A 12,409-nucleotide genomic window follows, 5' to 3' on the forward strand; every position below is an offset into this window, starting at 1 on the left:
AAACATGGATAATAAAATTACAGTCAAACCTTTAGAAGTCTGTACCTGATTCAGTACTGAAAGCCACAACATTGCTACTCGGACCTTCACCAAGGGGGTTTCTAGGTTTCACATGGAATTCGTAACTGGAGAATAAAAAAAGCATCTGAATTAAAATTTTGCCTACCAACCGTTTTCTCATATTCTGGAGCAAGCAAACTGCCAACATACACCTTGGTGCTATTCATTTCTTAAGGAACCCAAGGGCGTTGTTTCTTGCTTAGAAAACACTGAAGTGTTCTTTGTCCTAACTGTTCAAAGCCTCTCTGAACATGCATTTTACCAACCCTTTCCATAATTCTTTGCACAAATATTATTAATGTTTGATTTAATGCACCACTGGTTTAAGTCTCCTCTAGCATGTGCAGTTTCAGTTCTGGCAAAAGGAGCAGTTTAAGTGAGGTCAGAAACAATTTCATAGGGAGAGATTGAGTAAAGTACACTTCTATATATTTGCTCATTTTTAATTCATAAGAACACAAATCCAATGCAGTATCTCCCAGTCTCACCACCTCCAACAGATAAGGCCATTGTTGAAATGCAAGGTGAGGATCCGGTCACTTAAATACATGTCAACAGCAAATATAGGAAATAATAGGAACGTATTGCGTCACCTTAAATTTTCACAGTATCACCTTGAAACACCAGTCTATACTGCAGTTATCTCATGATTTCTCTTCCACATAGCTCTGCTGGGAACCAACCAAATGCTAATTCAGCAACTCAGCTGACATTCAGTGAGATGCTGTGGGTAAACAGCGATTCAAAGTTAGCCGCAAGACTAAAAATGATGCACAGAAGACACCAGCCAGATGAGGCAGAAAAGAGGGCTACAGAGGAGAGACTAGACATGGCTATGATCTTACCTCTCCAGGCTGCAGGCTGGCAGCACCAGGGATTTTCTCACTGCTCAGCAGCAGCTCAGTTTCTCACCCAGTACCTGTGCTTACCTCTAGGAGCTCTGTGCCAAAGAACTGTGAAGCGTGCCTACACCAGTCAAAAGCACCCTCCTCATGCCTTCCCCTTGACTAGAAGCCATAATCTACCCTGTGCATGTCAGTCAGTTACAGATATTTTTCATATGCTCTGGGTGCTTGCATAGTGAACTTCTTTTAATAAATAACATTTTTTTTGTATCAGCTAGAGAGATGCACAAGACGCAATGGGCTTAATAGACTAATGGCCCTAATAGACTAAACACAGAACAAAATGAGAATCCCAGAATTGGGACTGAGCTTATGGTGTGATAGAGTTTACAGATGTGACTGTAAGTTTAAAGTCATGGTGTGTCTCTTCATAGAAAACCAAATGAAATCTCCCTTTTTGTGCATCAGGTGGAAGATTGGAAAAGTTGGAGAGGGACTCGTTATCAGGGATGTACTGATAGGAAAAGGGGTAATGGTTTTGAACTAAAAGAGGTTGGAACCTGATTAGACATTAGGAAGAAATAATTAGCTCAGAGGGTAGTGTGGCCCTGCAACTGACAGCCCAGACAAGTTGCGGATGCCTCATTCCTGGAAGTGCACAAGGCCAGGCTGAATGGGGCTCTTGTCTGTCCAATCTAGTGGGAGACATCCCTGCTCATGGCAGAGGGATTGGAACTACTCAATTTTTAATGTCCCTTCCAAACTAAGCTATTCTAAGATTCTATGAATATAAAAATGTGTAAAAATATGGGTGCTTACTTGCTGCAATCTTATGCATTTCAGCACAAGCTACAAGTCTGGGGAGAATTACTTAGAGGTTCAAGAAGGTATGTAGGGCAAAGTTAAGAAAGGCAAATAGGAAAGCTGCATAATGATTATCCCATGCCTATATCATAGCTAGATTTGATATTCATGAGAAACTGCAGCCTTTATTCCATCTTTATATCTGTGCACCCGTGATGCCAAATATTTTGCTACCTAATATACGTAGCAACCTAGCTCTCTCACACCTCTAACCTCTTTAAGACTGATGTCTTAGACACATCGGAGAGGACTAGGCCTCCCAAATCCTTCCAAACTGCATAAGACAATAAAAGTCATTGTACAGATTAAATGGACTTGACTCAACAGTAATTACTGTGCAGAGCACATTTTTCCACCATAGGAAATCACTATTCCACATGGAACCTTGGCAGATGTAACTGTTCCTGCATTTTTCAAATCATGCAAAAGGAGAAGATGGAAGACTGCAGAACAGAGAATATCTGAAGAAAGGTTTTCATCATAATGCTGAGGACTGGAGGAGTCGAGTCCAGTCCTGGGATATAAGGTCAACAGGTTGTGAGGTGCCTGTGGTTAAATAACAATCATGCAGGACTGTTTCAATGTACTGAGCTTCTCTTTCTCTGGAGAATGTGCCAGAGTTGCTGTGTCACCACACATAACAAACAAAACTAGGTTAACAGCAGGAAACATTTCCTTCAGCAAATGATGCTTAGCTTGTTTGAGGAGTCTCTCTCTTCACCAGGCTAGGAGAAGGGCCAAGAGAAAAGAGAAGTGCTTACAAGTGACTGTGGCATCAACAGAAATTTAGTAAAAAAAAATGTCAGTTTTGTGATAAATAGTACAAAAAAACAAAACAAAACAAAACAAACCCTCAAGGCTTTTTCTGTAGGTTTCTTTTTTTTTCCTCCCTATTACCTTCAAATTCGTATCCTAACAGCATTGCAGGTTTCACTGTAGTTCTAATCTCTTGACCCTTGCTGTTAACAAAAACTTATCTATATGCATCAGGAAATTTTTCTCTTCTATGCCGTTAGCACATTTTGGCTAAGTGCAATACCACCTAGATAACGATAATGACATGAGCAGGTGGTATGGATATTACTATAAACTTTCAGAAAGGTTCTGGCTTCCAATTGGGATTATTTAGCCTAGAGAAGATAAGGCTCTGTGCAGACCTTACAAAGGAGGCTTTTCAATATTATAATGGAGGCCTTCCAAGGTGGAGGCCTTCCAATATTTAGAGGGGGAAAACTAGGAGAGGGATTTGTTATGAGATAGTGCAGTGACTGAACAAAGGGTAATGATTTAAATTCATTATTTAGATTGAGATTACTATTAAGAAGAAATTCTTAAACATGAGGATGGTGTGGCACTGAAGCAGGTTGCCCAGAGAAGTGGTCATCCACGGAAGTGTTGGATGGGGCTTTGGGCAAACCTGGTTGAGTGGGAGGTATCTCTGCCCAGAGCAGGGGGCTGGAGCCAGATGATATATAGGATCCCTTCTAACCTAAAACATTCTATGATTCTACTGTTCTGTAGAGGTATGAAGACTTACTCGGCCTGGCCTTTGAGTAAATTAATTATGACTTTTTTTTTTTTGTTTCATACCTTTAAACATGAAACAAACAAACAAACAAAAAAACCCCAGAACAGTATATCCTACATATACGCTACACATTTTATCTTTACTTCATGGTTTTTGTTTTCTCTCTCTCTCTCTCTCTTTTTTTTTTTTTTTTTGTGTGTGTGTTCTTATGTGTATTTATTTTTATTAGGTTTTATTTCTGCATTTATATTTCCTCAAGAAACATCATGGTTGGAAACATACTTTACTTTACCTAGGGATACAATCTAAACCAAAAGTCCAAAAAGACCCCTCCAAATGTACTTAAAAAGGAGAAAAGTATATTTGAAATAATCAAACTACTCAACCAGAGAAAAGATCAGAACCTTTTCCTGTGGAATGCAAGCATCACAGCCTTTTTGTTTATTAATAATATTTTTTGGAATAAAATCTATCACCAATAGACTGAGGGGACACACCCCCCATTTTAATGACTATCTGAATTTCCCCAGGGTTACTTTGGCACATCTCTGACTAACACAGCAGAACTGCAGTCTTCATATTTTCCTTTATTACCTTCCAATTACTGCCAATACAAACATGCATGAGAACTTGTTTTCAACAATATTCAGACTCTTTTTTGAAAGCTTGTATAGTAATTAGTTCTGCAAAGTTTCCTGGACACTAGTGACATATTCTATGAACCTAGCTGCCCTTAAACAAACCCCCAGAATGAAAGAAAAAATATACACTTAATTAAAAAATATATATTTCAAGATAGGGCAAAGATAAACAAAAATGACATATTTTGGCAGGAGAACCAGCAGAAACAGGAAAGTAAAAATGAAACCAGATCAGATGATATGGAGACTTAGAAAAATTAGATCAATTTTAAGCAGTTAAAAAACTGTTAAAAATATATAAAGGCAAAATTCCTTTGGAAATGAGAAAGTAAAAGCAAAAAAGAAAAACAACCAACCAACCAACAAAAAACAAAAACAAAAACAAACAAACAAACAAAAAAAAAACCCCAAACAAACCAAACCAAACCCCAAAAAACCCAAACTAACCAAAACCCAAACAAAAACCCCAAATGAAAACCCCAACATCTGTTTTTAATATTTTAGGTTAGGATAACCTAATCCATTAAAAAGTGAAGCTGATCTTAATGATGGAGATAATGGAGTTGAACACCATCATTACTATGCATGAGACAAAATGAAGGAATCAAAAATCATACTAAGCCCATTTCTATGTCAGGTCTCTCTAGGCTGATTACAAGCAAACATCTCAATTAAGGAAATGCTGAAAAATCTGAATAATTAGCTTACTTTGCTAGATGCTCACTTGGCAGATCTTGCTTGACTATTATCATAGGAGAAATTACTGCAGTACTGTCTTTGTTTAAGGGCAGTGTAAAATTAAGAACAGACAAAAAGCACAAAGAATGGGCTTCTGGGTATGCCAGTGAAAATAAGAGTTCCAGTGGGGGCAGTCTTATAAACAAACTCAAATATATGAGACCTGTATGACAAGTTAGATGGAATGTTACAGGTCTCCTCAAATGACTGCTTGGAAAATAGACTGAAATTGTTTTGACCAAAATGATAAATCTTGTAATTTGGCTTTGGATGTTTTCCAAGTAAAGTAGATGGTGCACTTCTCAAAAACCTGCTCTCAGCATAAAAACTGTGAATTTTCCATTTGGGGGGCAAATATTAAGCTGACAACATAGTTCATACTAGAACATTCTTTTCTCTCTCTCTTTTTTCTTTGCTAAGAAATAATTGATAACATACAAAACATACAAAAATATCCCAGCCTGCATTAAAGAATATGAGCAAAGTTAAGATTAATAAGATCAGAAATTACTCGCATAAGAAGAAAACGTACAATAATTCAGGTTGGAATGGAGGTCTGAAGGTCTATCTGATCCAGGCCTCTTTTCATTACAGAGCCAACTTAAAAGCTACGTGAGGTTGCTCAGAGGCTCACAAACAAGCTCACGGTTACTCAATGCTTGAATGAACTAGAAGAAAGAAGGATGAATGGAGTTGAGCTATTTAGCTTTGTTTAATGAGAAGGACTAATTGAAGGATAAAGACAGTAAAAGCTGCAGAAAATTTGGTGTGGGATGTGTGACAACAAACAGAGGGATGACTGAAATGTGATCTGAATCTATTCTAGAATTCTTGAAAATAATGTGAAAGATAATAATAGCTACCTTCAGTATAAAGTTGTACATGTGATTATTAGCTCACAGGAGCACATCTATAACAGAAATTCTTAAGCAGAAGACATTTGTAAAACAAGAGAAAGATTTCATCTTCGAGTGCAATTAGATGAAGTGGGCCTGTAGGAAAGCTGGAGAGGGACTTTTGATAATGGCATGCAGTAACATGACAAGGATAAATGGTTTTGAACTGGAAGAGGGTAGATTTAGACTAGATATTAGAAAGAAATTCTTTACTGTGAAGGTGGTGAGACACTGACACTGGAACATGGCTGTCCAGTGAGGCTGTGAATGCCCCTATCCTGGAAGCATTCAAGGCCAGGCTAGATGGAGCTTTGAGAACCTGATCTAGAGGGAGGTGTCCCTGCCTATAGCAGAGGGTTGGAACTAGATGATCTAAAAGGTCTCTTCCAACCCAAACCATTCTATGATTTTATGATTCCATGGTAACTCTCTGTGTAAGAATTATCCATAGTCTTTTAGCTTGCATTATGTACAACTTTTGAGATATTTCAGGTAAAAGCAAAATACTTGATGAAACTGAACAGAAATCTAGATCCAGAGTATGTGGAGTCAGATAACAGCTTAATGCCAGGAGGAGGAGCAGTTTCAAGAACTCTGACCAACCATATTATGTAAATCACAATTAATACTTTCCAGGTCGCTAAGATAAACAGCAGCTTTCTAAGATGTGATAGTGAAATACCTCAAGCATCGTGTTTGGCAAATCTCCAGGTGAAAAAGACATACTTGTCCTATAAGGAAAACTCTTTAAATAAATGCCACTGCCAGGCATGCTTTACTAAGAGAGAATGGAATAGATATAACGTCCCCTTTTTTCTGGAAAAATGTGCAGGAATCTCAATGCTCCAAGGAAATCAAACCATACAGGAGTTTGTAGAGGTCTTTTTTTTAACAAGCATTTGTGTGGGAAGCAAATGACTGTGCCTCAAATTTATTTAAAGGGCATATGTCCTCACATTCTGACAGATTTTTAATTTCTACTCTGATCTCAAGTCCAGATGTGTTGTGATCAAGTCACCAAAAAGGAATAAGGTTGGCATATAAGACAAACAGGAAATATGAAAAACTTCCAGAAACTTCATTTATTTAGAAATAGCTCTCATAAGTTGCTGTTTGTCTACGAAGATTCATTTTCATTTCCATATTAAGATGGTATGAATGTCTGAAAAACAAGTAGCTGATAACTGCACTGCTAATGAGAACTCCATTTCTCTTTTGGCAAAACTATTTTTTCTGGATCTAGTCACTTTTCAGGTAAATGGCCATTATAATAATCCTCCTTTTCAGAGAAATTTGTATCCTGTTTAACTTCCACGTTTATAGTTACTGACAGCTGCAACCACACAAGCAATTTTTCAAGAGAGACTGACAGTCTCTCATTGCAACTGTCTTCCTAGCACAGTCCAAATTTCTTAAATACTCCAAGTCTGGCCATTATCTCCTCATCTGTAAAAGCTGTCTTCCTCAATAGGGGTGCCTGGCTTACTGCAGAGCTTTCCAGAGGTAGCAGTATGATCTACTTGAAAGAAGAATGCAACAGAAAAAAGGAACAGCATGATCTGTCAGGCACAGATACACTCAGTTTTTCACAGCTGCCTGCTCTGTCCCCTTTGCACTGATGATTTGTTCATGTTGCTTCGGTCCTCCTGGATGTGGACAGTTAATTCTTTAGCTTCTGGCCAGGCATTAGCATATCCTATCTGTTTTACCTCAACAGGACAAGGGGGGCTGCAGACCATTTTGTCATGTAAAGCTCCTCAAGGCTAAACATCTGGAGAATTACAGGCTTGAACTGTAGTTCTGCTGCCATAGGAAGTTTCTGGTTAAAATTTACTTACAGAAACTGAGATTCAACATTCACAGTCATTCTTATTCCTTTTGGCAGTTCTCAATTTAGATCTGCCCAGATTGGATCAATCTTGAACTTTCCTCAGCTCTGGAGGCACTGAATCTTCAGAGCCGCATATGGGATTCACACAGCATCACTGATGGCTTCAGGAAAGTTGGAAAAACCAGAATCTCAAATTCAGCTCGTCAGCTTCTCCAAAGTGTTTCATGGCCAAGAGGTTCTTTCCTAGCTAATTCACTTTCTGCTATTGAGCATCTCTTTCCATATACTTGCTAGTAGTTTTGTAAATGTTGGTCCTTTGCAAGACAGATTTCTTTTTCTCCTCCAAGTTTTTTTTCCAGCTCCACCTCTTCTACAGCTCTTTCTTTTAAAGCTAGTTATGGAAAAATCCACTTCCTGGATTTAATGTATTACTTGATGAAATTGCAGACATTTCAGGGACTCTGTTAATTACTTTATTCAGTTGTGTTTCACTGTGTGTCTCTCCCTTCTATTTTCAGTCACCTTTACCCACCTGGCCATTTACATAATCAGTGAGCAATCAGCTCCTGACAAATAGGAAACCTTTGTTGTGGATATATGTTTTTCTTTGCAACACTGACACTGTCTACATGATGCCAGTCGTCTTCAATGACTTTCTTACTTTTCCTGAACTTAATGTGCCAATAAGCCTGGATTCAAACAGCAACAGTAATAACTTCTTGTCCTTTTGAGTCTTCAAAATTAGGAAACACACATTTTGAAACTGCAATTTAATCAAGCAGAACTGCACAGAGGACTTCACCTCCTTGAAATCCTGTGGGACTGAAGGGACATGCAGTACTGCAATTCACATAAAATATTTTCAATTTTGGATGATGGCTTCCTGAATCCAGAAATACTTGCTGCCTTTCTCTTTTAAGAGTGGGAATGGAGATTATAACCATCACCTCATCAGGGTGAAGGTACTCCTTTTTATCCTAAGACATCATCTGCCTGTTGGTGCTGATCTAATATTAAGTTTATTTTAACAAAATCCACACTACAAAAGACAGCTGGTCTCCATGGTCTCTGCTTTGCTCTTGCTCCCCACATCTTCTCATAGGTACTGGCAGAACTGTTACAAATTAAAGTTAAATAAACCAGCTTATCTATTTCCCACAGTTCCTGTCCTCCTTACGACCTTTCCAAGAGTTCTAGCTGGTTCTGCCTGCCTCCATCTTGCATCCTTTCTGGAAAAAAAAAAAAACACCCCAAAACAGTTATCTGAAGATGGTTTTCAAGAATGCAACTGCCTCATTCCAAAGCAGAGATTAAAATAGAAGCCAAAGCACAAACAGCAGTGCCCACTGTCTTTCTTTAGCTGCTAGTCCAGAGATCTTTTGCTTTGCTGTCTCATCTCAGCCTCCTCATTTGTTGATGAAATGGAGGAAACTAAGGCTTGGTCTCCAGCACCAGTTGTATTGCTGACATAAGTGACAGAACAACATATTGTCAATTCACCCTTTCACAAGCAGTGTGACTTTAGGAAATAACAGAATAATTTCCCTTAGGAAATAACAGAGATAATTGTGATTATCAGCATTCTAACCCCGTATTTTGAGTTTTGGAGTCTCTCAAAGTTTTGTTGTTGCTGTTTTTTAATTTATTTATTGTTTGGTTTTGCTTAGCCTTTCTTTTCTACTTCCTTTCCTCTTCACTTTCTGCAACAGCTCCTTATTCCTCCTTCTGGAAGCTGCTGGTAAAAGTAGGTGAGCTAAAACCAGTGTGCCAGATTAATCCATGTCACCTAAAAGTTAAAGTTTGTGATGGGTTCTGCACAGAATTTTGTGCTGTATTACAAATTTAATGATAGTAAGAGAAAAGGGGAGTGTATTTGTGATGGAAAAATATGATTACCATAGTCAAACGGTTGTACAGAAAAAAACACTTGTCATTCACTAACTTTACAATGCAATAAATAAACAACAGGAACACAGGACACTGCTTTTCTCCCCCTCTCCCCAGACCATACATATTTTATCGGAAATTTCCTAAACGTTCCTCAGAACTGCATTATCTGTTAAAAGAAAGCAATATACGAGCATACCTTTTCCTATCAGAGCAGGATTAAAACCAATTTGCTCTAATACATTATAAATATATGTATTATTTGAAGTAACTGTTCTTACATTTATACATATAATACATTTTCATTTGAAGTAGAACTTAGCAGACAGTCTAGATTAGTTGAATTAACTTAGAAAATATTCTTATTTAATTACCTTGTGTCAGGTTTTAGGTTTTCCACAGTAGAATGAGTTTGATTTGTAGTGATAATTGACTTCTCCTTTTCACCATCAGTCGCTCCATTTTCAGTTGACACGACCTCATACTCTGCAAAATTACCGTAAAGAGAAATTTGCTTAAATAGTAACTCTAGCTTGAGCATCTTTATTGCTCTCTCTTTTCTCATCTTTTTCTCATCTTCCACTGTCTAACAGGCTGCATGGATGTCTCATGTGAACAAGTCTGGGCATCATTATTCTAAAACAGCAAGAAAAACACTTGAAGAGTTCCAATTACACATTGATGAGTGTCTAGTCCCTCATCTTTTCTCATAATTTAGTTGAGGGACAGAGGATATTCAACATCTCACCGCTGCCAAAGGCATGCTATTGACAGAATTCTGAACACAAAGAAGTTTAAATATCCTTTTGTCTGAATAAAGAAGAATCAAAAATAGAATTACAGTTTCTAAATGCTTAAACCTTGACGAAGCTAAGTTTTTAAGATTTCCACACTAATTTTGGTTGTGCACTTAGGCATATGTGCACTAATATGGCATTTTAGAATTTTGTTTAAATTTATTTCTGTATTTATATTACTTATAGAGGCCTATTACTTTCTCTTTATCTCACTGGTATGTACCACCAAGAGCAAGTCATGTGGTTGGGAAGAAGATAGATAACCCTTCAACAAATGATATGGTTTAGTAGCTTATGGTGGCAATGATGATGAGGAGATGGTTGGACTAGATGATCTTATAGGTCATTTCCAACCTTGTAATTCTATGATTCTACAAGTCTGTGAAACCATAGCTAAGTCCAAGACACAGTCTTTCTTTACATGCATCCCCCAATGTAATTCACAAGTGCCTCATATAATGAAAACATGGAGTATATTGCTGATTTTCCTCTCTGTTAAGAAATTCACAGCTTCTCAGGATCTTACTTTATCTTCCTAAAAATTGTCTATAATCCCAAGTTCAGCTTTGCTAACTGTAAGCTAGCATAGCAAAACATTTTCAAAGAACATGTGTAATTTAGATCTATAGCATGGTGGAATAAAGCATGTATTATACTGCAAAAATGAACAAAGGAACTACCTATGAACCCTACAAAACTACTTCCTTTCCTGTTTGTTTTTTTCTCTCATGACACTATTAATTTTCAAGTTTTTAAGTAAATACTAGCAAGCCGTAGGGCTTTTTTTTTTTTCTTCTTAATTTCTCCATACAAATATATCCATTTGTTGTCAACATGGAAAGATAAAACATTACCTGCAATGAAACTCAGTGTTGAAAAGGAATGAAATTCTCACAAGTATTGCTGGACTTTCAGACTCTCTGTCTCTCCTAATTGTGTATGAAAATGAACGTATGCACAAATACAGAAATGAACTGATCTAATTTTGACCGTGAATATGCAGCTCTGTCTTTCTTTGCATTCTTCTTGCAAAAAGCAGGCACTGAAAACACTGTAGTAAGTTATTTAATGGTGATAAAATTAAGTGGGAGTGCAAAGCATCCCTAAAACATTGGTGTTCTAAAATTCCAAGCTTCTAAGCCAGTCATTCAGTCCTGGTAATTACATATATACACGCACATGTGGATTTTAAATCACTTGCCATAATAGTTTCAAAAGGGTATTTTTATATCATATCTTAAAATAGTCTCAGTTATTTGGAGCATATATGGAGCAAAATTAAACTTTAAAATAGGTTTAAGAGCATGTAAGAATATCAGCATGAAGAAAAGAATTACTGCTGATACTGAAGATTTCAAACTTTCATTGCTCAAAAGTGCTCCTCTAGAAGACACCCCTGAAGAGCAGAAGACCACTGCCTATTAAAAACAAAATCACAGACCTGCAGAAATGGATAGCTCAGATGCAAAAAACCATGTGATTTGAACTTTTAACTCATTCAAGTTGAAAAATAAAACATAAAACAATGTGTGCATAGGCATGTGCTTGCACGCACACACACAAAGAATTACTGGAATGCATTCAGCACCAGGTTGTTACTACATACGAACAATGAACCCCAGTGGATTAGAGAATATGCTGCTCTGAGGCAATACACTGAGGCAACACAACCAGACTAGCAGAACACCAGCAAAAATGTCTTGGTCCCTGACATTTGTAGCCTTTATGAAAACAACAAGGTAAACTTGATCACTGCTCTGGTATTATTTGTCAGACCTTTCCATTACTGAAGTACAACTTTGTTTTTAGTAATAACCAAAATGATGAAAACCCTCATGAAATACATTAGCTAAAGGTCAACCAGAGCAATTCTTTCTTAAAAAAGGCTTAAAAAATTACACCACTGTTTCCACAGTTCTATCTGAAAAAAAAAAAATAAAATCTGACGCCCAAATCAGAACTTTGAGAAAACATGCACAAAAATAAGAAGAGATGACAGAAAATTTGATTTGTTTGTCTAAACAAGTAATACTGTATTTGTGCCAGCATGAAATAATCACCTTTTTGAGAAAATGGGATTCATTGCCTCCTTCTCCTGAATCCAGAAAATATCTTTGGATGAATCAATAATGGAGTTATTTTTTTGAAGTTAAAATGAAAGAGACAAACTCATTGGGAGTATTTGTAAACCACAGAGTTCAAACATTATGTGTTACACATATTGAATTTAAAAAGAATCAAAATTGTTTTTATGGGATTGTTGTTACTTCTAGAAATTAAGCTACCTAGAATGGAAACTGTTTTATCTCAGTGAAACAAAAT

General features: G+C 37.1%; 1 protein-coding gene across 50 annotated transcripts in view; it reads right to left on the minus strand.

Moving 5' to 3' along the window:
* The window catches only part of LOC125702206 (ABI family member 3 binding protein), a 306,563-nt gene that overhangs the window by 12,673 nt on the left and 281,481 nt on the right, over window positions 1–12,409 (minus strand). For all 50 annotated transcript variants that reach the window (XM_048965330.1, XM_048965337.1, XM_048965323.1 and 47 more), the window contains 2 exons: window positions 9,665–9,776; window positions 46–125 (listed from right to left, as the gene is read on the minus strand). In XM_048965330.1, the coding sequence (XP_048821287.1) occupies window positions 46–125; window positions 9,665–9,776 (192 nt within the window). The remainder of the gene's footprint in view (window positions 1–45; window positions 126–9,664; window positions 9,777–12,409) is intronic.

This window comes from Lagopus muta, chromosome 1, assembly GCF_023343835.1.
Source record: "Lagopus muta isolate bLagMut1 chromosome 1, bLagMut1 primary, whole genome shotgun sequence".
NCBI classification, from domain to species: Eukaryota; Metazoa; Chordata; class Aves; order Galliformes; family Phasianidae; genus Lagopus; species Lagopus muta.